The 25,881-nt window shown below is 39.1% G+C and overlaps 1 protein-coding gene across 1 annotated transcript in view; it reads right to left on the bottom strand.

The window, feature by feature from the left end:
* Nucleotides 1-25,881, bottom strand: part of COL4A6 (collagen type IV alpha 6 chain) — a 292,939-nt gene that overhangs the window by 157,885 nt on the left and 109,173 nt on the right. Inside the window, exon 3 of the mRNA XM_012451697.2 lies at nt 5,255-5,335. Coding sequence (XP_012307120.2) covers nt 5,255-5,335 — 81 coding nt within the window. The remainder of the gene's footprint in view (nt 1-5,254; nt 5,336-25,881) is intronic.

The raw sequence follows: 25,881 nt of genomic DNA, 5'->3' as shown, positions 1-25,881 counted from the left end.
TCGTGATGCATATATGTGTTTTGGAAGGATTTTGGCAGGGCAGTGGCAAATTGATGGGGGAGAGTGAGATTAGAGGCTGAGAGATTAGTCATGAGATTGAGATAATTCTGGCGAGAAATGATATGAGCCTGGACTGGAGAAATGGATACGGAGAGAAGTTGATGGATTCGAGCTCTATTTCAGAATATAAATGAACAGGACTTAATGATGAATTGGAGGTAGTGGGGAAAGGAAAGAGAAGACAAGAATGACTCCCAGGTTTCTGGCTTGAGCAGCTCAGTGCTTATTGATGCCATTTGTTGTGATGGGGAAGGCATGGATAGAATTCAGGAAGGAGCACATCTGGTGGGGGTTGGTAATTGAGTCAATGAAATCCAAGCAGAGATATCCAACAAGAAATTGATAATGCCAATCTGAAACTAAGAAGAAAGATCTGAGCTAGAGATTTAATATTTATCATTGTATGGATGGTGGCTGAAATCCCTGAGTATATAACACCACCCTGGGAAATGCCTACACTAAGAAGAAAAGTGGGATAAGGACAGAATGCTGGGGGATCCCAATCACAGTAGGAAAATAACTAGGAAAGGATAGCATAACATTCAAGGGAACAGAGTGTTTCAGGAGAGAAGGAGGTGTCTTGTATAGCACGGCCATCAAGGAAGATAAGGAATGAAAAATATCCGTTGAATTTGGCAACAAGTAAGTTAGCAGTGATTAGTGTCAGCAATAGGGCCAGCCCACAGATGGCTGAGGAGTGAGTGGGCAAATATTTGTCATGAAATAAGGCACAAAACTTAAGTGCAGACAGCTGGAGTAAGGCCTGGCCACCCAAGGAGGTGATACACAATATAAGCTTTCATGTTGGAGCAGTAGAGGATAAAGACGTTGGTGTGTGTTGTAGTGGCTAGTCATGGGAGGGGCATGAGGGGATACACAGGGAGGAGGAAAGATGTACATAACAATTTCCTAATTCAGGAAAAAATGGAAAGGTCTCTTGGTAGCCATGGCACCAGTCAGCTGACACAGGGAATGCCAGATGTTTGCAAGAGGAGAGTAAATTGAAGGACTAGTTGTTAAGACATCTGGGTTCTGGAATTCATGAGAAACACATTTTGTGGCAGTAGAACAGCAAGATGCAAGCAAGAGATAAGGAATTAAGAAACCTGGGCTCAGTTTCAGTTCACATGAAACTCAGGCTAGCCTCATAAACTCTCAAGCTGGGCATAACTTCCCAAGTCATAAAGCGGAGGACAAACAGCCTTTACCTAGAGGGCAATCCAAACATTCCCGATGGTTTTGCATTATCTCTGATAATGCTTCTTTAGATGGCATCGATAATTAGGAGCTCACCCTGTTGTATATAAACACCAGAACAATGTTAAAACAGGGAAAACTCTAAAAGAGTATTAAGGAATACTAGATTCAGAAGGAAACAAACTGCCCCCTCCTTCTGCCCCCAACTTCAGACAAACACACACTGATGGAGTATAATGCAGAGATAACTTTCAGATCTAGTAGGGAAAAAAAAAAAGAGAAGTGTTGGAAATGTCAACCTAAAATGCTTTGTTTAATCAAGTGGCAGGGAAAAAAATACCAGAGAAGAGAACAACCCAAAAGAATAGTTCTTCGAGATAATAACACCTACTCCTACGAAAGAAGAGTGAAAGTCATATATTAAGTTCGAATGTGAACGGCTGGGGGGAACGCCTTTATTTAACACTATGAGGCAGGTCATTTTTAAAGACTGCCATTCTCCTAAGGTTGGCTAAATAAGGTTTAGCCACTAGCAGGTTGGTGACCATGGGCAAGTCACTTACCAGTTTCTTTATTTGTTGCATACATATAGGATCACAGCTCCTGAAAGAAGATGTTTTGGAAACTGCAAAGCAGCGCACCAACATTAGGTAGGGACTATTACCAGGCAGGACATACCTTTGAGAAATCGGTTTGAGATAGCTTCAGCCAAAAAGGGTTGGATTGCAGTTTTGCAGGAGTGCTAGGTATTGTGTAAATGTCCTAGTCAGTTCAAGAGGACTTTGGCAAAGGAAAAGTACACACTGCCCAGCAAGCTATGCGCTTGATGTCTCCCCAAGGCAGGAGGCAGGCCTGCCAAGGGCTGCAGCATATCTCAGGGGTGACCCAATGTTCCGTTCCCTTCCCAGCTCAAGAGGAACAGCTTGAAATATAAATGGGTCCTTCTGCTCAGCTAAAGAAAACAGTGCCAAATCTTTCTGACATCTGCACACAAGGGGTACTGAAGGGCTGTCCTGCAGGGTCAATAGTGCTGGGGCCAGTTTAAACAATCCTGCTTGGCCCTGGGACTGCAGAGGAAAGGGAGGATGACTTAACAGGACCTGGTGGTGCTTCAAGCACCCATGATCACAGTTTGCCGCATGAGCATCAGTCTTACCTATTTGGGAAATAGGACATTCCTGCTCTTGACTCATGAAATACGGTTTGGTCTGGTTCAATAACTTTGACAAGTATTCTTAGAAAATTTAGACTTTGAAAATACATTTTTAGGAATGTATTTGACAGTGTGGAGTCGGTGTCTTTTAAATATTGAGGAAAAAAATCTACGCAGTGATGTTCGAATTTCCTCCATCCCCCACCCCCTCAGCCACTCAGATATTTTCAAAAGAGAAGCCAGACTAAAGCTCCAGATGTTTGAAACCTAAATGAGGGCTCCTTATGAAATAAATCTACTGCCCTCCATTTTCAGAGATCAAAATCTCAGCCAGGGGTTTAACAATGAGGTCACCGTAGGCATGTTTGCCTGGTGTAGGATTGACCTCAGATCAGATATATAAAATTTTCTACTTTTAAAGGCTCCCCAACCTAACAAACAGCCCAGAGCTTCTCAGTTTCCTGGTTGTTGGGTCTGGCTAACTGTTTCTCACCCTGCCACAATCCATCAGGAAATGGCCCTTTGTGTCAAACCTCAAATCTCACTTGTATAGATTTGGGTCATTTTTATTTGCTGTCTGTCTTTGCAGAGGTAAAGTAAGTCGATAAGAATCATCAATTAGGAAAGTGGCTAGAGAATATGTCCAGGAAATTCACAAAAGAAATACAAATTTCCAGGTAATATGTGAAAAGACATTTAAACTCAGGGAATTAGAATGATTTTCATTCATCATATTAGCAAAAATACTAAGTGTTGGCAAAGGTGTAGAAACATGGGCATTTTTGTACAATGCTGATGGGAATATAAATTGGAGAATACTTTGTAGCATAATTTGGCCGTGGCTTTGAAAGTTAAAAATGTCTATTACCCTTGTACCTGATAATTATGATCCTTACTATCTATGCTAGAGATATATCTATGCTTGAGCTAGTATCTATGCTTGAGCACAAGGAGGCCTACTCAAAGATTTTCACTGTAGCTCTGCCATTTTACAAATAGTAAAAATTTAGAAATAACCTAAGTAGCCGTCAAAAGGGGAATGGCTGAATTAACTATGGGGTAGAGAAAAAGCTCTTAAGGACATGTTAAGCTTACAAAAAGGGCCTAGAATATATACTTATAATTCTATTTTGGAAAAGAAAATCAGAGAATGAGACTATTTTTAGACGTGTGTGTACATATCTCTGATTATGTACAGAAAAAGGTACGAAAGACAATAGTGGCACTGACAGAGCATTAAGGGAGACTTTTGCTTTGTCTCTACTGCTTGTACATTGTTCAAGAATGCGTTCATATATTTATTGTGAAATTTTTTTCTAGAATGTTTCAGAGGTGAAGGCATGGGTCTTGGTGGCTACAGCGAACATGGTTTCTGTGAGAGGCAGCAGTAGGTAAGTTGGTGAAGTAAATAGATGAGAAATCAAAGGACTCAGATAATGACCTTCAATCTGTCATCACTTTGCTATGTGATCCCAGGAAGTAATGTTCCTTCTGAGTCAGTTTCCTCTGTACAATCAGTGATTAAGTTGAGAAGGTTACTGAGATACTTTCCCTTTCCGATGTTTTATGATTCTCTAAGTCCATGTGTTTAATATAGAATAGGTCTGGTCCCTTTTGATGAGAAGATGGCTTTTTATTCTCTTCCTTCAAATTCTGGCATAGTTTGACATTTCACTTTACCCCAAATGTAAGATAATGAAAGAGAAGGTGGAATGGTCACTGTGTTCTCTGTTTGGCTATGAATTTGAAGATTTGGTTGACCTATTTATGCTACTATCTTCTTTATACAGTATAAGCCCTTAGGCTTGTTTGTGATGAGAGTGCATTCACAATGCTAGAAATAGGAAGTTCTGAACTCTATAGGATGGTCATTAATTCTGGAAATACACACACACACACACGCGCGCACACACACACACACACACACACACACACATCCAATGGAGCATCCCTAGTCTAAAAATCCAAAATCCAAAATGCTCCAATGAACATTTCCTTTGAGTGTCACATCAGTACTAAGGAAATTTTGTATTTTGAAACGTTTTAGATTTCAGATTTTTGAATTAAGGATGATCAACTTGCGTGTGTGTGTGTGTATATATATATATACATATTTACAGATTGAACCCCTTTCAATACTTTTTCTGGGTTATAGTAAAATGCATTTTTTTTTCAGTGAAAATAATAGATACAAATATCTAGGGGCTATGCATATTCAGGGCTTGATAGAAACGCTGTGCCAATGCACTGAGTTCATTGCAATTTGCACAACAATTTGAACTGTGCATTGCTAATGAGGGACAATACATGGAACATGTCACAACATTTTAAAACGTATCCTAGGTTTTAATGTAATACTTATAAACCATTCTTTATGTATAGTCACCTATATTTCTAGACTTTATGGCTACCCTGTTCTCTTGAGTCTATCACTAACAAGCAGGGTAATTTTGGACAAGTCACATCCCCAGTCTGTAGATAACAATCAGAACACCTGTTCCCCAGAGTGGGAGGGAAGAATCAAGTGAGCCATGAAAATTTACACTTATCTACAAACATCGTCTTAATCTGGCTCTTTATAACCGAATCGGCTTTTGGAAAAACTCCAGACGAAACTCTGAGGAAACCTTGGGAATGAAGGAAACCTCTTCTTGGTCCCTCAGAGACTTTGACCGGTCTAGCTCTGACTGTCATTAGTTAGCAAAGCTCCTTCCAGCTGGTCCTCATCACTTTGCTTGTTTCATGAAGTCCTAAGAGTAAATTCTAAGTACTTTATTTCTAAAGAAAACAGATAATAGGTCCCATGCAACTATTTGTCTTTCAACAATGAAATAAGCAACTTACTCTCGCTCCTTTCTCAGGAAAGCACTTACAGCTCCCACTGCAGTCTTGGCCCCCACATGGCTTTCCATAAGACTTCTCTCCCTATTAAAAAAAGGAAAAAGTTAATAAACCATGTGAACCAAGAAGCAATGTAGACCCAGCAAACCTAACACTTACCGTCTTTACCAGGTAAATCTATAGGGGCTTAATGATCTTATCTGTTGTTGTCAGTAGTCAAATGAAATAAAAACTAATGTTAAGCTAGTATGCTTTTATGTCAGGTCTATACCTCATCAAATAGCCAGTTGGGGAACTTTGTTTTAGACACCTCTTCACTGGTAGAAATTCCAGGCACAATATACAAGAGAATAGCTTTACATGGGGGCTGGAAATAGACTCTAGACATATTCCTGCAAAAATAGGTGTCCAGTGACTTATGGATTTGCACTCATTGGTAAAGAAGTAGCTGTAGCAGATAATTTGAGTGAAATTCAAGTGCTAGATATGTAGTGACAAATGAAAATGGCTATCTTGTACTCTGCTCTCAGAATTGTTCTCCTCCATTTCAGCTCACAATTCAAACCTTATAGTGGCATTCCTATGCCCAGTTAGTCAGATCCAAATTCCTCAGGTGATATTTTACAGTACCCCCCAAGCTCTCCAACTTCATTTTACCTTCTCCTCTGATTGTTGGTGATGATGACTAGCTGAATTTCTGCAAGGCCCCCACATGATCTGATGTGTGATGATCCTCACCAACCTTATCTCCTTTCTCTCTGGCTCACTCTGCTTCAGTCACATGGGAGGGCATTCATTCTATTCATTAAAAACATCAAGCCTGTTCCTGACCCAGGGCCTCTGCCCTCACTGTTACTTTTTTCTGTAATGCTCTTCTCCTAGATTTTTAAAAAAATTGCTGGCCTCTTTCCAACACTTAGGTCTCAGTTCAATTGTCCATTCTCAGAGAGGTCATTCCTGAGTCTCCAGTTACTTTCAATCATATCATTTCATTACCTTTTCATCATTAGACATTCTGTCTTTTCCCACTGGAATGTAAGCTTCATGTAAGTAGGGACTTAATTGTCTTGTCCAATGTTGTATTTCCAATGCCGAAAACCATGGATGACACTAAAGAATTTTTGGTGATCACATGAATGGACTTAGGATTTGAACTTAGGTCTGACTAACTCCAAAGTCTTGACCTTAACCCTTATGCCTTAGTGTTTTCTAAGTCCTTTGTCTACCAGAACCTCAATACAAGGACTCAACAATGAGAAAAACTACCTATCTGACCATATCCACCTTGGGAAAAAAGCAGAACATAATATCTTTAAGAATAACTTTATCTCTGGGATGGATTTAGTATCATACAACTTTTTTGTTTAATGTTGGATGTTTTTTCCAAAGATAAAAGCATATTTATAAGCTGACCTCACACTTAATCATTCTTGCCTCTGTGTACTGTGTGCCTTTTCCTAATTCCTGGAAAGCACTGTGAATTTCTCAGATGGTCTCTTATCTCTTTAGATATTCCCACAACACTTTATCATCACAACACCTTGGTAATAAGGTAGTGATGGCAGAGCTATGACAAAATATTACTATTTTAGATTCCAAACACCTTCCTTATATGATATATTTTATCTCTTATAAGCCCTTGACATGGTAAGTGCTATTGCACACTTTCCAGTTCACCTTCCATTTTATGGTATATAGGACAGGCAAGTTTTCATAAGGGTGAGATCAAGAGGTACTCTGGCAGGAGGAAGCTAGGGGCTGGCATAGAATAGAGAACTGAGGGAGCAGTATTGAATTTTATCTTCACTTATGCTGACACCCTTGTTTAATGTTGAGTACTATATTTCTTGGTATTATAGATAATTTATATTTCCTTCTCCATACATTTCTGTGTTTTCTAAGCAGTCTTCAACAAGCACATATAAGTAATAAGAATAGAAAATAATACATGTTATTAAGTGATAAAAGTCATCCCCTTCAATTAAGAGAACTTGACAGATATAGCCAAAGTTGAAGTGGCATCTATTCAGAGTTTTGTCCTACTTCCAAACAATGTCAGTTTGGGTGTTCCATAAAATTGGTTTATAATAGATGAAAAGTTTCCAGACCCCTCAAGCATGGAGCAAAGAGGTTGGAAGCAAGGGAACTGGATAAGACAGGAGGAAAAAACACAATAGCAGGAGCTGAACAAAACCATAAGAAGCAGAAGCTAAGATTTCTTAGGAACTCGCCAGAACAAGGAGGCAAAGACACCCAGCTAACAGACAGGAAGCCGTTACTGTCTTCTGTCACCGAGGAAAGTAACCAGAGAAGCCCTGTTGGCCACAAGGCAATTTCCTGTAATGCCAGCCCTGGCAGTTTCCCCAGGAGTCTTCAATTACAGTGAGGTGGGAGGAGTGAAGGCAGGCTTCCAGGGAACATGACCAGACTAGACCTGAGAAGCCTCTGCCTTATCCTGGCTTGTCTGGGGACACTCCACCCCCTGCTTGACCATGCCATGTGGCTGGTGTCATTCCTGCCTTGGAATGTTCTCCCTTTTCTCTAAAGATCCAACCCTTCTTATACCCAAGAAAATTAAAACTGGAAAGGCTTTGGGAGATCATCTAATACAGTGGTTCTTAACTCTATCAGAGCAGTACCTTATTTTTTGTTATAATTATTATTCTCCTTTGCAATCCTGAAAAGAAATTCATAGCAATAAGTTATAATATAAATGTAAGCAAAAGTTTTAAAAGCACATATTATGACCTAACAGTATTACAAAGAAAAAACAGAAAAAAAGTCATTTATAATAAAAAGATATGTATTTCAATATATAAAAGCTCATACACAGAAGACGTCATGAAGTAGTCAGAGGCCAATAGCTGTCTGGAGAATCATTATGAATGTGACAGCCTGCTGACACAGAATGACACTGGGATGTAGGATTGATGATTCAACTATCATGAATCAGTTGCTATTAGTAAGTGCAGTGATTATCTCAAATGACAAATAACTCATGATGATCGTGGGTGGGGAGCAGGAAGTACAGTCTTCCCTTTATTTACTGGGCAGTTTTATTCGGTAGCAAGAAAACCATGAAAAAATTCATTTCAATATGTAAAATGTAGTTTTGTTCCAGACTTAAATAATTATAAACAAAGTTTTCATCTCCATTAATATCCAGAGCTCTTTTGTATCCTGCAGGACGCAAGACAATTCTTCATAGTATTCAGAACACCTATCATTCCTAGAAGCCACCTAGTAAGTTTCCCCCACTCCCTGATCATTTTGACAATCACAAATAGCTTCACAAGTTCCAAAATACCTCCTGGGGCGTACTTCTGGTAAGAAATATTGGTCTAATCCAAATCACCCATTTTACAGGTGATAACACTGAAGAAGATTAATTTGGCTTGGGTCACACCATTAAAAAATGGATTCTAGCACTTCTGAACATAATGAAATATTCTTTCTACTGTTCCATACCTCTCAAGACCAAATTCAAGTTCCACATCGTCCATGACCACTTCAGCTTCAGTGAAACACTAAGTCCCCATTCATTGGATAAGTGTCACATGTTGTTGTGGGAGAGTCTTTGCAATGTTCCTAAGGTTGCATAGCTGAGAGTCTTGTTTCCTTATCCAGACTGTAATGTTTATAAGGGAAAGGTCAATTTATTCTACCTCTTTGTACAAACCCACAGTGTTAAGGGACAAAAATATGTTCTAGCCACTATCTGAGGCAGTATTACTTAGGAGTATAAGTTCTGAAGTCAGCCTGTACAGATTTAAATCCCAGCTCTAATATTTCTGAGTTGGATGACCTTAGGCAAGTGACTTTATCTCTCTGAAACCCAATTTTCCTATCTGTAAAATGAGGATGGCAACAGTATCTACTGTATAGAGTTTGGTTGGAGGATTCAATAAGATTAAGCATGCAGGCCAGGCGTGGTGCCTCATGCCTGTAATCCCAGCACTTTGGGAGGCCAAGGCAGGTGGATCACGAGGTCAGGAGTTCAGGACCAGCCTGGCCAACATGGTGAAAACCTGTTTCTACTAAAAATACAAAAAAATTAGCTGAGCATGGTGGCGGGCACCTGTAATCACAGCTACTCAAGATGTTGAGGCAGAGAATTGCTTGGACTCGGGACGCAGAGGTTGCAGTGACTGAGATCGTGCCATTGCACGCCAGCCTGGGCGTCAGAGTGAGATTCTGTCTCAAACAAACAAACAAATAAATAAATAAAGCGTGCAAAGCACAGTACCTGGCTCATAGCATGCACTAAGTGTCAGCTATTGTTATTATATTAACGTTAGCCGTACCAGACTACTCAGCAGTTTTTGCAACATTCTGGTCTCTCTCTGGAGCTCCTTATCAGGTGGTGTGTACTGGTATGGCCATGCTAGTTGTCTGTGGCTGATGTTCACTCTGTTTGGTCAGGATGTCCATTTGGATTTGTTGATGTCTGTGAATGTAAGTATCTGAATCAATGATAGTCTGGACAAGGAAAATGTGGTACATATACGCCATGGAATACTATGCAGCCATAGAAAACGATGAGTTTGTGTCCTTTGTAGGGACATGGATGAATCTGGAAACCATCATTCTCAGCAAACTGACACAAGAACAGAAAATCAAACACCGCATGTTCTCACTCATAGGCGGGTGTTGAACAATGAAAATACATGGACACAGGGAGGGAAGCATCACACACTGGGGTCTGTTGGAGGGGCTAGGGGAGGGACAGTGGGGGGTAGGGAGGTTGGGGACAGATAACATGGGGAGAAATGCTAGATATAGATGACGGAGGGATGGAGGCAGTAAAGCACATTGCCATATATGTATCTATGCAACAATCCTGCATGATCTGCACCTGTACCCCAGAACCTAAAGTGCAATTAAAAAAAGAACATAACCACAGTTTATATATCGAAATGATTTTTTTACAGTTTTATTGTTACTGAATAAAAATGCACAGTAAATAAAGGGCAGATTGTATTTTTTCCCCCAGATCACCACCATGAGTTATTTGTCATTTCAGAGAATCACTGCACTAACTTAACTTTTTTTTAGATGGAGTCTCGCTCTACCACCCAGGCTGGAGTGCAGTGGTGTGATCTTGGATCACTGCAGCCTCTGCCTTCCAGGATCAAACCATTCTCTACCTCAGTCTCTCGAGTAGCTGGGATTACAGGCGCTCACCACCACATCCAGCTAATTTTTATATTTTTAATAGAGACGAGGTTGGCCAGGCTGGTCTCTAACTCCTGGCCTCAACTGATCCACCCACCTCAGCCACCAAAACTATCTTTTAATTGCTAAAAATATTTAGTAATTAGGGTTAAAGGTTAGGGTTTGCTAAACCATAACCATAAATATTGCTAAATATTTTAAACATAATCTCTACCCCACACATGTATCCTTTTGCCGTACTGGTTGCTGTGTCTACAGTGCTTTCCTACTCCCTTTACCACAAACCAAACTTCTATTCATTCTTCTATAACCAGCTTACACACCATCTTTTTGGTGAAGACACCCTTATACTCTGCCACCCTCTCAGCAATTCCAGAAGTACTCTCTTCTCTTTGCTGATGGAGTTTTGCCATATTTTACTCAATTTGTTTGATTCTGCTATCAGACTGGGATCAGGACTATGTCTTATGTTTCTCTGCAGCCCTGTCTCAGGAAGGTATTCAGTGAAGGGCTGTGAAATAATTGCTTTCAGAACAATTGAGTTACAAGTGTTAGAGATCAGCATCACTTAGGATTCTTCCTCTCTCCTGGGTCTCCTGAAATAAAGAGTTACATCACAGTGCCTCTACCACCAACCAATAGGCTTTTCTAGGCATCACCAGTGCTTTCTTGCATGGGAGTTGTCAAGGATGACAATGATGCAAAAGTTAACCCAGGAAACAAGATAGGAAGTAACAGCGGCTTAGCTGAAGTGATTGGACTGCAAAGGCCAGTGATCTCTGTGAGCAATTTTCTCCAGAAGCTTAGGTCATTTTATTCTGTGTAGCATTTTATTCTGACCATTCATTCAACAAATATGTATTAAGCGCCTACTGTGTGCTAGGCATTGTGTTAGACATTGGTGATAGTGGCAGTATCATACAGCCATAAGTGCACCCAAGTCCTTGCTCTCAAGGTGTTTAAAATTTAGAGGGAAGACAAACAATAAATGAATATTACATACATATTTGTTAGATGATCTGTATTGTGGAGGAAACTAAATTGGGTAAGAGGGTAGGAAGCGTTGGGGTTAGGCTGTTATTTTACATAAGGAAGTCAGGAAAGGCCTTACTTATAAGGGGACTTCTGAGTAGAAAACAGTGTTTCTCAAAGCCCAGTCCTTGGACCAGCATCACCAGTCCCGGGAAATTGTTAGAGTTGCAAATTCTTATCTCCTCCATGATCCACTGAATCATAAACTTTAGGGTGGGGCTCAGCAATCTATGTTTTAACAACCCCTTCAGGTGATTTTGATGCACATAATGTTTGAGATATACTGCTATAGAAGATGAAGGAGCAAGTTATGTAACTATCCAAGGAAAGAGTATTCTAGGCAAAGGGAATAGCAAGTACAAAGGCAGTAAATGAGAGAATACGCTTGATGTTTTGGCTACAGCAAGGAGGCCAGAATCCTGGAGTGCAGTGGTGGGGGGGGGGCGTGGGGATGGAATCCTGGGGGTGGTGGGGGATGGAATAGATGATAAAGCCAGAGTTGGAGCAAGAGCCAGATCACAGATTTTATAGACCAATGTAAGAGCTTTGCCCCTGGAAATCCACTGTAGAGTTTGGAACATATGAGTGACACCAATTGATTTACTTTGTAAGAGGAATTACTCAAGCTTCCATGTGAACTATAGTGAGGCAAGCACAGAAGCAGAAAGGCCACCTAGGAGACTGTTGTGGTAGTTCAGCAGGATGATAAAGGTTTATACCAGAGGGGCAGTTACAGAATCTGACAGAAGTAAAAGGAGTCTAAATATGTTTTAAAGGTAGAGCTGCTAGAATTTGCTGATGAATTGGATATGGGATGTGACTGAAACAGAGAAATTTCTGTACTAGGCAACTTGAAGGATGTAATTGCTATTTATTCAGATGAAGACAATTATTGGAGAAGCTGGCCTGGGAAGCATCAGGAATTTTGGTTTTGAGATGTGTATAAGATATCCAAATAGAGGAGTTGAGTAGATAGTTGGCTATGGAAGTCTGGAATTCAGACTCAGTCAGTATAGACTTGACTATGTTGTTCTGACAAACCTAAGATTTCAATGGTTTAGCACACAAAGTTTGATTTCTCACTTATGCCATAATCCAATAAGACACAAGCAGCTCCTCTCAGTTGCCTTCTTCAAAGGTGACTTGGAATTCCAAGATGCTTTTATCTAGCAACTCCACTATCTCAGATCCTAGTACCTGCCCTTAATTCCCCCTCACTGGAAGTGATACATCTTTTGTGTTTATATTCCCTTTAACAAGAACCAGACATATTGGACAACCTAACAACATGGAGAGCAGGAGAGAGCAGGGTTTATCTGGAGATCACATCTCTGCCATCATTGTTATATAAAGCCACAAGGGGCTGGGTGTGGTGGCTCATGCCTGTAATCCCAGCACTTTGGGAGGCCAAGGCAGGGGGATCACTTGAGCCAAAGAGTTCAAGACCAGACTGGGCAACATAGTGAGAGCCCATCTCTACAAAAAATTAGCTAGGTGTGGTGGCATGTGCCTGTAGTCCCAACTACTCAGTAAGCTGAGGCAGGAGGATCACTGGAGCCCAGGAGTTTGAGGCTGATCATGCCACTGCACCCAGCCTGAGTGACAGAGTGAGACCCTGTCTAAAAAAACAAAAAGCCTCAAAAGTAGATGAGATTACCAAGGGAGTGAAGGTAGATAAAGGAAAGAGAATACATCCTAGAATTAAGCACTGAAGCATGTCAGTGTTAAGAGAACATGAGGCGGTACTAGAGAAGGAATCTGAGAGGGAGTAGGCAGTGAGATGAGTAAAGAACCAACATACAAAGGGGCCCTGGAAAAAAAAGTGATAAGCTTAAATTATTAATAGGTCAAGTAAGGCAAGATATGAAAAGATACCAATGGATTTAGCAATGTGGTCATCTGTACCAGTTAAATTTCAGTGGCTTAGTGCAGCTAAAAGCCAGATTGCAAGGGGTTCAGTGGAGAGTGGGAAGTGAGGAACTGGAGAAATCCAGGATAGCCAATTATCTAAAGGAGTATTTGGAATGGAAGAAATAGCACTGTAGCCAGAGAGGGATATGGTGTAAAAAGTATGCTTAATTTTTGTTAAGATTGGAGACATTGGAATATGTTAGTATTTTGAAGGAATATGTGTTGACACAGGAGAGAGATGGAAAAATTGTTGGGGGTGACTTTAAGTGCACAGGAGAGGATGGTATTTAATACACAAGTTGATGGAATGCCCCTAGATAAGAGAATTGAAAGTTCACCCACAGTGACAGATGGAAAGGCAGAATACATAGGTAGGTATAGATGCAGGTAGGGTAGTTGATGTGGTAATGGAAGCATGCAGATGTTCTCTTAATCTTACTTATTTTTTCCTCTCAGTGAAACAAGAATCAAGGTTATCAGCCGAGAGTAAGAACAGGAAGGAGGTATTGGAAGTTTGCAGAGAGATAAGGTGTGACATGATCAGTTAGGAGAGCAGGGAGAAGGCATAGACTAGGGAAATCTGGCAGGACTGCAAGGTGGCTAAGGACCCACTTGAGTTTGGTGGTCATGAACTTAAAGGAACATCAGTTATCAATATTGTGAGGTTTTCTGTAGCGGTGTCCAGCCACATGGATACACATGTAGATTAGAGGAAGAGTTGGATTTAATCAAGGTTGGAATCTGCTAGTTGAGGATGATAACGGAAAAGAGGGGCAAGGGAGTCAACGGTACATGGAAAGAAGTGATTATGATTATGGACCATGGAATCTAGGTTTCCTATGGAAGGAACTGAGCACAGGCAATGGGTAAGGGGCAGTAGAAAGGTGGTAGGATCAGTGGATGATTGACTCTGGTGGCGTTGAAGAAATGCGTGGATTTTAGGATTGTGACTATGTCCCAGAAGAAAGAAGGTATGGTACTATAAAGACACTAGCCCTGTTAATATCCCGCACAGTGCAAAACAAGACAGTCCTTGGAATATAATAAATTCATCTTGAATTAGCACAGTAAATGGTTGTTGAAATGGCTGCTCATTCCTGGTTTCATACAACATAACAAAACTGCCCCCTTTTAATAACTTCAGATTTCTTCAAAACATGTTTCACATCAAATCTCATTTGATTTTCCACCTCAAATCTGAAATAGATATTTTAGATGTGTGTGTGTGTAGAGACATAGACACATATACAATATTACAATGATTTATTTATATCTTCACCTGCCCTCCTAGACATTAGGTTCCTTTGAGATGAAGACCTTGGTTTCACTATAAGACAAATCAATGGAAATTCTTTAAGCCTCAATTTCCTGAACTATAAAAAGGGATATTTTACTTTACAGGATTTAGTGAGGTTAAATGAGATGATGATTTTAGTCAAGTGCTTACTTTATTGAGCATATGCTCAATCTATGTCAGCTGGTACTATTTACAATTACAGTGTCTAGTACTGCGCATGAGAATGCTTAATAGGTCCTCATTCAATGGTTAATTCCCATGAAGAAATGGAAACTCAGCTGTTAAATGACTTTTTCAACACAGAAAGTTAAGGATCAGAGTGGGGATAAAGAAACAGGTACTTTCAACTGTCTGGCTTGTGTGTGTGTGTGTGTGTGTGTGTGTGTGTGTGTGTGTGTAACTGGACCTGCTGCCACCAGTTCCAGGAATCAGCCCAAAACTAAGATGCCGGGAAAAGAAAGATGAATGTTGAGAGGTGCCTTTTGGGGGGTACTTTTTAATCAATATTACTCTACTTACTTCACAATATTATTTGTATTGTTTGCACATTTTCTAAATAACTTTCATATATAATTCTTATAAGTACTTTTGAAACAAAGGAATGATTTTTCATATGACCATTTTTTAGATTAAAAAAAAATATCCTGAGTTTCAGAGTGTTGGTATCATTTGCTAGTTATATGACAAAGTGAAGATAGCCAAATATCTAAAAGAGAAAAATAATACAAGATGCTGAGGTGACCTTTTATAATCTTCATTCCCTGCCAGTGGTCTCAGGATCCAGAAATTCTGAGGCCTCTTTGGCTAGATCAGACCTATCCTGGGGCCACATTCACAATATTGGCTACCGTGAACATCTGCTATGTGCCTAGTTAAGTAGTTCACTTTTGTTGTATCACTGACTGTCCCACCTCCACTGTGAGGTAGGCACTGTTACCATTATCATTTTACAGATGAAAAAACTGATGCTTCAAGGGATTAGTTTGCCTTCCCAAGGTCAGTCAGCTAGGGAGCAGCATAATTTCAGACCCAGGTTTGGCTCAAAATCTTAGAGCTCTTCCCCTAAACCAGGTCGTCGTTAACATTACCCTACATTTCTGAACTTCTTGCTAGTAGTACAGAGAATCTGGCTTAACTTTGAGCAATTCTAAAATGAAACCTAAAACCTTTGAATTGAAATGTGAACATACACAGATGCACACGCACACACATGCATACACATACATACACACATTAAACCAAGCTGGGTCCTGTCCCATATTTAATGTGCACTTTCCTTTTAAGAAAAGCTCCCTATGAGTTTATGAATGAAAGACTCTGGGAAGAGAAGAAAGTGATCTGTGTGATCTGGCTCCCTACCATGCGGGACTTGTCACCTATACTTTATTTTAAGGAAGAAACTGACACCAGACATTGCTGAATATTTCAGGAAGCCATTTCCCTCCAACATCTGCTCAACTGTGTTCACACCATAGATAAAAACAACTGATGGCATCAGGGATAGAAGAGGAACAGGGATTTCAGGTTTCACTTGAAAAGCTCTAGCCAGCCAGTATGAACCAGGGCCTGAGGGGATGTAGCACTACCCAGTTAGACCTTAAAGTAAATTTAACAAGCAAATGCTTAACACACAAATAGACAAACTAAATGTTGCTCATAATGTTCTTAAAATAGAAGCCTCTTTTTCCTCTGTTAGTGAGAATTTACTGAGTAGCTATGAAAGAACAACACTTCCCAAGGCTAGTCATAGGGAGCATGTGAGGAATACTCAGATTTAGCAAAAAAAAAAAAAAAATACAGGATGCACATTAAGCTTGAATTTCAGAAAAACTACATGTAACTTTTTAGTATAAGTATGTCCCAAATTAGTGTATGTTCCATGCAATATTTGGGGATATACTTATACTTAAGATCTATTTGTTATTTATCTGCAATTCAAATTTAACTGAGTATCATCTATTTTGTCTGGAAACCCTACAAGTAGCATCATGATACACTTGTGTGACAAATTCAGTTATGAGGTGTGTTAAAAGTAATCGTTAGTAATAATAGTTAAAATATAAATTCTTCGCCTTACTTTTTCATAAAATTAAGAGGGGACTCATGTTTCTTTCTGTAATTGAGTCGCTCCCACTCATTTGCATTCTAATATGCTTTCCAAAGTAAAAGGGGAAAGCAGAGTTACAACTAGCATTGTAATGGTTACATTTATTCATTTACTTGGCAAGTATTTATTGAGTGCCTGCTGTATACTGGCTTGCTGTGTGCTTGCTAGACAATCTTTAATGCACACTTGCTATGTATAAAGGCACTGTGTTGGGCACTATGGAAAAAAGACAAATATTTAGAAAACATACTCCTTGCACTCAGGAAACTAAAAGCTTGATACAGGAGATAGCTGCAGTCAAAAGGAGAAAGTGAGAACTATCGCTGGAGAAGATAAAAAGATATCCTTCTAAAACTTGGTTGTGATTGTTCTATCTTCTCTCAAAAGCCTCTGATGGCTCCCCATTACCCACAAAGTTCAAAATTTAAGTATGACATTTAAGGGCACTCAAAATCAGGTTCAACCTACCATTGCAAGCCCACCTGTCACCCCCTCTAGTCACAGAGGTCTATTTATTGATTATTCTATTTTCCTGGAACACCTTTCAGGTTTCATCCATTTCTCTGGAAATTCTAGTCACATCCATTCTTTTTCCTTTTTGTAAAAACTTTACTGAGATGGAACTCATATATCACACAATTCACACACCCTTTCTTAAATTTCACTTTCTATCTTTTCCAACAATAGCACTGCTAATGTTTCACTGTTATATTTGTTGGTCATTCTAACAGCCTGCCCTTTTGACTACTGTAGAGAAATTGTGGCAATAGTTTTCCAATAAAAACATTCAAAATTATTTCAGGTGATCTGGCTGGGCCTCAGTTTCCTCAGTTGCACAATGAGTAACCTCATTCTGTGAGCTTACTCTTGTTACTAGACCTTAAGTATGCAGTGACTGTCATGGCCTTTAGTGGCTTGGCATAGGGCCTCTCTGCTAATTTATATCATAGCTTTAGTAAAATCATTACAAGTTGAAAACAAAATCCTTTAAGGTTTCTAGTTGGGAGATTAAAAATTTTGTTTTTAACCCTACAGAAATAGGAAGAGTTAGGAGTCCAGGACAGAGACTGTGTCCCGTTGGAAATATCCTGACAGACTGTCTCCTCTGTTATTAAGTCCAAGTGGTTAAGGGCAGTGCCATTTCTTTCTTTTGGACTAGTGGGACACAGTATAACAAATGCTCAGTTGAGACAGATGGTGAGTTCATGTGTGTAGTTCACCAGCAGTAGCAGTTATTGGGAGACAGAATAGGAGACAAATACAGGTCATTTCCATAAAGACAATATTTCACTAGATGTTTAGCTCACAATGTAGATAGTCTCTAAGGCTTGCATGTGTTGATAAGGAGAAAGATGTTTCAAGTTGCTCACAGATGGGGAAAGATGACATGTGGAGAAGACTAACCAGGAAAATTAAATGGCTCATAGAAAATCCATCCCTCATGATTAGGAGGAAAAATTAGAAGGAAACAAAATCCTATAAAGTACAAAATCCAGCAAACACCAGGACCTCTGTCTTCATTTGCCAAGAACAACATATTACTTTTACCTAGTTGTATGGCTGCAATTTTAAGCTATAAATCCTTTCAGAAGTTAATTTTAATTTTGCTTGAAGCATGAACAAGACAAACCAACTTGTCACGTATGCCTAAATTTCTAAAATTAGGAGAAATAGCCCTAATCTCTTCTCACAGGCAGAAAATAGAAACAAGTCAAGTAGTCTACTTAGTTGGTGGGAACGGACTTTGAAAAGCAAAACAAAACAAAACAAAACAAAACAAAACAAAACAAACAACAACAACAAAAAAAAAACCACACACAAACAAGCACTATAATTCATAAGCAAAGTTCAAACTCCAGTTGAATCTTTTTGGACTTAATAAAAGCCATAGGTGAAGAAGCGGTCCAGTATTTCTGTCTCTAATTCCATATTTCATGACTTCAAAACTCATCTACTTTTCTTTTTGTTTCTAAGCACAGTGAGATGCAAAACCAATTTTTAGAAGCCCTTCTGTGGCAAAATTTTATCTTTGGTAATTCCTGTGCAAGACATAAACCACCAAATCCCACTGAAGAAGTAGAGAATCCCAGTAGTCCCTTGCCTATTAAAGAAATTGAATTTGCAGTTAAAAACCTTCCAATAAAGGAAACTCCTGGGCTAGATGGCCTCACTGGTGATTTCTACCAAACATTTAAGGAATAAATATATTGATCCTATACAAATTCTTCCAGAAAATCGAAGATGAGGGATTAGTTTCTAACTCATTCTGTGAGTCCAGTATTACCATTACAGAACAATATTTTTCAGAGCTATGGATACAAAAATTCTTAATAAAAATTCACAAAATTGAACCTAACAATATATAGAAATGATGGTACATTATGACCAAGTGCAGTTTATTCTGGGTATGGTAGGTTGATTTAACATCTAAAAATTAGACAATGTCATTCACCATATTAGCAGACCAAAAAGAAAAAAAAAAAACCCTATGATTATCTCAATAGATGCAGAAAAATAATTTGAGAAAATCCAGCCTCTACTGTTGATAAAAACTCAAAGCAAACTAGAAATAGAAGGAAACTTCTTCAACCTGCTAAAAGGCATCTACGGAAAATACTACAGATATCATTATGTCTGTTGATCTCTGAATGCTTTCCCAACTAAGAGTGGGAGCAAGGCAAAGATGTCCACATTTACACTTCTATTCAACATTGTGCTAGGGGTTCTAGCCAGTGAAAAAAAGGCATCCAAATTCAAAAGGAAGTTGCAAAACATTCCTTATTCACAGATAACATGATCTATATAAAGTATAGCATGAAATCTACAAAAAGCTACTAGCACTAATAAGTGACTTTAGTAATGCTGGATGATACAAGATCAATATACAAAAATTAGTTGCAGTTCTATAAACTAGCAATAAACAACTGTAAACTGAAACAAAAATGCCTTTATGATAACATCAATTATATGAAACACGAATAAATCTGACAAAAGATGTGCAGTGCCTGTGCATGGCAAACTTAATTGCTGAGAAAATTAAAGAATATTATGGAAAGATATCTTTATAATATCAATTTTTCCCCAATTGCTGATCATAAACCCAGTGCAATTTGAAAATGTATATGAAAATGAAAAGGACCTAGCATAGCCCAAGCAACTCAGAACAACAAAAAGCTTTAAGACTTACAGGATCTACTTCAAGACTTATTGTGAAGCTACAGCAATCAAGACAGCATAAAGTTAGACAAATGTCTGCATGAAACAGAATAGAGTCCATAAATAGATCCACATGTCAACTGATTTTTGACAAAGCTGCAGTGGTATTCCAGTAGAGAAAGAATAGTCTTCAACAAATAGTCTCCAACAAAGGATAGTCTGGAACAATTGGACATCCAATATGCAAAATAAACAGATGATGAACTTTGATCTATACTTCACACTATGTACAAAAATTAACTCAAAATAGATTTTAGATATACATATAAGCCTGAGACTTCAAAATTTCCAGTAGAAAAATTAGGAGAAAATATTTGTCCTCTTAGATTAAGCAGAGATTTAGATATAACACCAGAAATTTGAAGTGCAAGAAAAAAATGAAGAAATTGGACATCATCTAAATTAAAACTTCTTTTTTGAACAATATTCTTATGAGAATGGAAAGATAAGCTCCAGACTGGCATATCACATATCTCAGGGTCTCCAACTCCTGGGTTGCAGATCTGTCGGTGGCCTGTTAGGAACTGGGCTGCACAGCAGGAGGTGAGCAGCGGGCATGTGAGCACCTGAGCTCTGCCTCCTGTCAGATAAGCAGCGGCATTAGATTCTCATAGGATCGCAAATCCTATTGTAAATAGCACATGCAAGAAATCTAGGTTGCATGCTCCTTATGAGAATCTAACTAATGCCTGATGATCTGAGGTGGAATAGTTTCATCCTGTAAACATCCCTCGCCCCACACCCACCCCGACCTTGTCTGCGGAAAAATTGTCTTTCACAAAAGGAGTCCCTTCTGCCCAAAAGGTTGGGGACTGCTGACATAGCTCATAAGGCAGTAGTCCCCAGCTGGCCCTGGGGCTGGGGACCCCTGTCATAGAAGACTATTGATACAGGCAGCATCATGAATGAGTATCAAAATAATTATGTCAAATAAAAAGTGTAATTATTGTGTAATTATGTAAAAAAGCATACATATTTTATATTTCCATTTCCATAGAATTCTAGAAAATTAAAATTTATTTATAGTGACAGAAAACAGATTTAATATGATTGCCCAAGGATGGGGGCGTGGCAGAGAGGAGTGAGAGGAGGGATTACAAAGGAACATAAAGGAAGTTTTGCTGATAATGGACACGTTCATTATCTTGATTGTGATGATGCTTTCATGCTTGTACGTATTTGTCTAAACTTATTAAATTGTACATCTTAAATACGTTCAGTTTACTATAAGTCAGTTGTATCTCAGTAACACTGTTAAAGATCACAACAAAGGGACTCAGAAGTCAATCTGAATAGGCTCCCACTGCCCAAATAAGTGATGGCCTGAACGTCAATAATGATAACCGCATTGAATGAAACTTGTAAAATATTCAGAACTTCATGAGTCCATAATGGCACCTTACACACAAAAAAACCCTCACAGGTCACTTTTGGAGGATGCTAGGGAAATAATTATTTTTTAAATTGGTTAACAAAAGGATAGTGGAATCAAGCATTCATCCTGCCTTTTGTAAATGAACTATAACTCAGAATAACCATAAAAATTAATGAAGAGATGTTTCTCCTAAATGAAGTATTCAGGTACTGTATGCATAAGAAAAGACAGAATTACCGGGCGTGGTGGCTCACGCCTGTAATCCCAGCACTTTGGGAGGCCAAGGCGGGTGGATCACGAGGTCAAGAGATCGAGACCATCCTGGTCAACATGGTGAACCCCCTTCTCTACTAAAAATACAAAAAATTAGCTGGGCATGGTGGTGTGTGCACGTAATCCCAGCTACTCAGGAGGCTGAGGCAGGAGAATTGCCTGAACCCAGGAGGCGGAGGTTTCGGTGAGCCGAGACGGCGCCATTGCACTCCAGCCTGAGTAACAATAGTGAAACTCCGTCTCAAAAAAAAAAAGAAAAGAAAAGACAGAATTATAGAATCAAAATTTGCAGCTCCCAATGAAGTAATGGACTGGGGTAACGAAGATCAAGAGCTGCTAGTATTTCAGAAAGAAGATCAAGCAGACATTGCAGACATTTTGTACTTCAATAATGATGGAAGAATAAAACACTATCTGATTAAATAGTTTTGTAGAAAGAGAGGAAGGGGAAGAGGGGGAGGAAGAGGGAGAGGAAATGGGGGAGAGAAGGAGGGAGGCAGAGAGGAAGAAGGGGAAAAAGAGAGAGAAAGAAAAAAATGGAATATAATCAAATCTCTAGAACTACCAACACTTTACAACACTTTATAGTAAATACAGGAGAACAGCAACCAACAAATCAAAACTATGGGAAACTTACAGGACAAAATAATCCAGTTTTTGTCAACAAAAGATTTCAGGGAGGAAAAAAGAGAGATTGAGGAGATGCTACAGATTAAAACCATTATGAACAACAGTATGGAGATGCCTCAAAAAATTAGAAATAGAACTACTACATGATCCAGCAATTCCAATACTGGATATATACCCAAAGGAAATGAAATCATGTTGAAGAGATATCTGTGATCCAAGATTTATTGCAGCACTATTCACAATAGCCAAGATATGAAGTAAACCTAAGTGTCCATCATTGGATGAATGGATAAATAAAATGTGGTACATATACACATGGTGAAATGCTACTCAGCCATGAAAAAGAACAAAATCTTCTCATTTGCAACAACATGGATAAACCTAGACAATATTATGTTAAGTGAGATAAGTCAAACACGGAACAAATACCACATGATCTCATGTGTGGAATCTAAAAGACATTGATCTCACAAAAGTAGAGAGTAAAATAATGGTTACTAGAAGCTAAGGAGAATGGGAGGGTGGCTGGAAATAATGGGGAGAAGTTGGGTGACTGTAGTCAAAAGTAATGTTTTGTATAGTTCAAAATAGCTAGAATAGAGGAATTTGAACGTTCTTACCACAAAGAAATGATGTGTTTGAGGTGATAGATATGTTAGTTACCATGATTTGACCATTACACAATTTATATATGTATGGAAACATCCCACTGTACCCTATAAGTATGTACAATTATGAGTCAATTAAAAACAACATAAAACTTAAAAAATAAAGTGACTTAAGAGACTTGTCATCCAATCACAATATAGGGACTTTATTTGGATACTCAGATGTAAGGAAGCAAATCCATTTATAAAACAATGGGGAAGGCAAGGTGTGGTGGCTCACGCTTGTCATCCCAGCACTTTGGGAGGCCAAGGTGGGTGGATCACCTGAGGTCAAGAGTTCGAGACAAGCCTGACCAACATGGTGAAACCCTGCCTCTACTAAAAATGCAAAACTTAGCTGGGCGTGATGGCGCACACCTGTGATACCAGTTACTCAGAAGGCTGAGGCAGGAGAATCGCCTGAACCCAGGAGGTGGAGGTTGTAGTGAGCTGAGATTGGCTATTGTCTCCAGCCTAGGCAACAAAAGCAAAACTCAGTCTCAGGGGAAAAAAAGTGGCAGGCATATGAACATTGTCTGGATATTTGATTATATTATATTATTGTCAATTTTGTTGTCAGTGTGCTATGGGATTTTGGATTTTTCATAACTTGCTTTTAAGAGATACATAATGAAATACAGAGGAAATGAGATTATTTCTGGTATTTGTTTCCCAATGATTGAGGGTGGGGAGAAGTGAGAATTTTTGAAATGAGACTGTCTATGAATTAGTACATTTGAAGCTGAGCAATTGGTACATGGAAGGAGTTTCATTGTACTATTCTATTTTTTATATTTGAAATTTTTTATGAAAAAAAGTTTAGGAAAGGGATTTAAGTTTCTGAGTTGGTGAATGGATAGACTAAGGTGAATGATTGAACCTTTGTGGGAGGGGAAGGAAAAAGAGGAGTCAAAGGTGACTCTTTCAGCTTGAGAAACAGGGAGGATGGTAGTGCCATTTGCTGAGGTGGGGAAGCGTGGAATAGGAACATTTTGTGTGTGTGTGCATGCATGTGCATGTATAGAAAATGAGTTCAGTTTTCGACATGCTGAGTTTGAAATATCTGTGAATAGCCAGGAAAATATGCCTAAACAGCTATATATATATATATATATATATATATATATATATATATATATATATGTATATATGGGCTTGGAGCTTGGAAGAGAAATTTGGGATAGAACATAGAATTATGCATGGGCAAGTTTGTACCAAGAGTGAAAGAGTTCTGGGAGAAAGCCCTGAGGAACATCTACCTTAAAGATCTGCACAGAGGAAGTAGGGATCAGACTTATATGGATACAAAGCAGAATGGGACAAAGATTCTGCCACTGGGGAGCTCCAACTTTAACCAGGGATACACATTCGATTAAATTCTATAGGCCTGGTCCTGGCCCAGACACTGGGCAAAATATACTACTTTGAAAATATTCATGTGCTGTTATGCATGGCTCTCCAAGTACTCTATGAGCACTAATTAGTCTTATCTCTCAAAAGACTGTAAATGACTCCAGTGCAAGGAGTCAGAGAATCTTTGGGAATAAATAGAATTCACTACATTTGAAGGACATGATTCTTCCCTGACATACCCAGGGCTGGCCTTTTAGATGGGTGATGAATGAAATCTAGGTACTGATAGAGGCTGAAAACTGAGTAGGCAATCCTGGAAACCAGGAGGGGTAAGGCAGGGGACAGGTAACTGCCACCAGCCTATATATTCAATGTCTAACTTGGTCAAAATCAAGTTGTCAGAGATAAAGGCGGCCTCAGCAGGAGCATCTGTGTGCCTGTTTTCACTCCACAGCTATACCAAGTAATTTTTACATCCCTAGCTTGGGTTTCAGAGATTAAGCCAAGTTTAGGGAGAGATGCTAACAAATTTGAGGTTTCTCATATCATCACCGTTTTGTCATTACACACTGTGCACAAAGCTAAGATTCAATGAATGTTTATTGAATTAATGTATTCAATCAATAAATTTAACCAAACAGGATAGTCTAAAATAAAGAGGGCAGTCTATTTTTACCTCTATTTTTGCAAGGTTTTTCCTTCTGAACTAAGTAAATTTCCCACTTTGCAGATAAACATCCGAGTGTTCTCAGTTATCATCAGGTGTAAAGGACATCATAAAATACCCCTGGGTGCTTTTCTTGTGGTTTTATTTTCCTGCCTTGACCTACCTTCGTCAATGTGTTTTGTCATATTTTGCCACATTGTGCAAATTTCTTTGTACAGCAATCTCTTCTAAATATTCTCAGAGCCTAGCATTGTGCCTGGTACATTAGTAGGTGGTTGTATTAGATTGGGGTCTTCAGGAAAATAAAATGAAAATGATCTTTGTGTATGTGTGTACACTGCTATGTCACTCAACAACTAGGATACATTCTGAGAAATACATCCTTAGGTGATTTTGTCATTGTGCAAACTTAGATGTACTTACACAAACTTAGATGGTATAGCCTACTACACACTAGGCTATATTGTATAGCCTATTGCTCTTAGGCTAAAAACATGTACAGCATGTTACGGTACTGAATACTTCAGGCAATTGTAACACAATGTTAAGTAATTGTGCATTTATATCTGAACATAAAAAGGTACAGAAAGAGGGAGGCCGAGGCGGGTGGATCACGAGGTCAAGAGATCGAGACCATCCTGGTCAACATGGTGAAACCCCGTCTCTACTAAAAATACAAAAAATTAGCTGGGCATGGTGGTGCGTGCCTGTAATCCCAGCTACTCAGGAGGCTGAGGCAGGAGAATTGCCTGAACCCAGGAAGTGGAGGTTGTGGTGAGCCGAGATTGTGCCATTGCACTCCAGCCTGGGTAACAAGAGTGAAACTCCAGCTCAAAAAAAAAAATAAATAAATAAAAAAAAGGTACAGAAAGATACAGCATTAAAATATTATGGAACCACTGTTGTAAATGTCATCCATCCTTGACCAAAACATTGTTTGTGGCACA

The sequence above is a fragment of the Aotus nancymaae genome, unplaced genomic scaffold (genome assembly GCF_030222135.1).
Source record: "Aotus nancymaae isolate 86718 unplaced genomic scaffold, 86718_ANA_hifiasm-v0.15.2.pri h1tg000004l, whole genome shotgun sequence".
Lineage (NCBI taxonomy): Eukaryota > Metazoa > Chordata > Mammalia > Primates > Aotidae > Aotus > Aotus nancymaae.
Note: the sequence above shows the minus strand (reverse complement) of the source record. Positions and strands in the feature narration are given on the sequence as shown.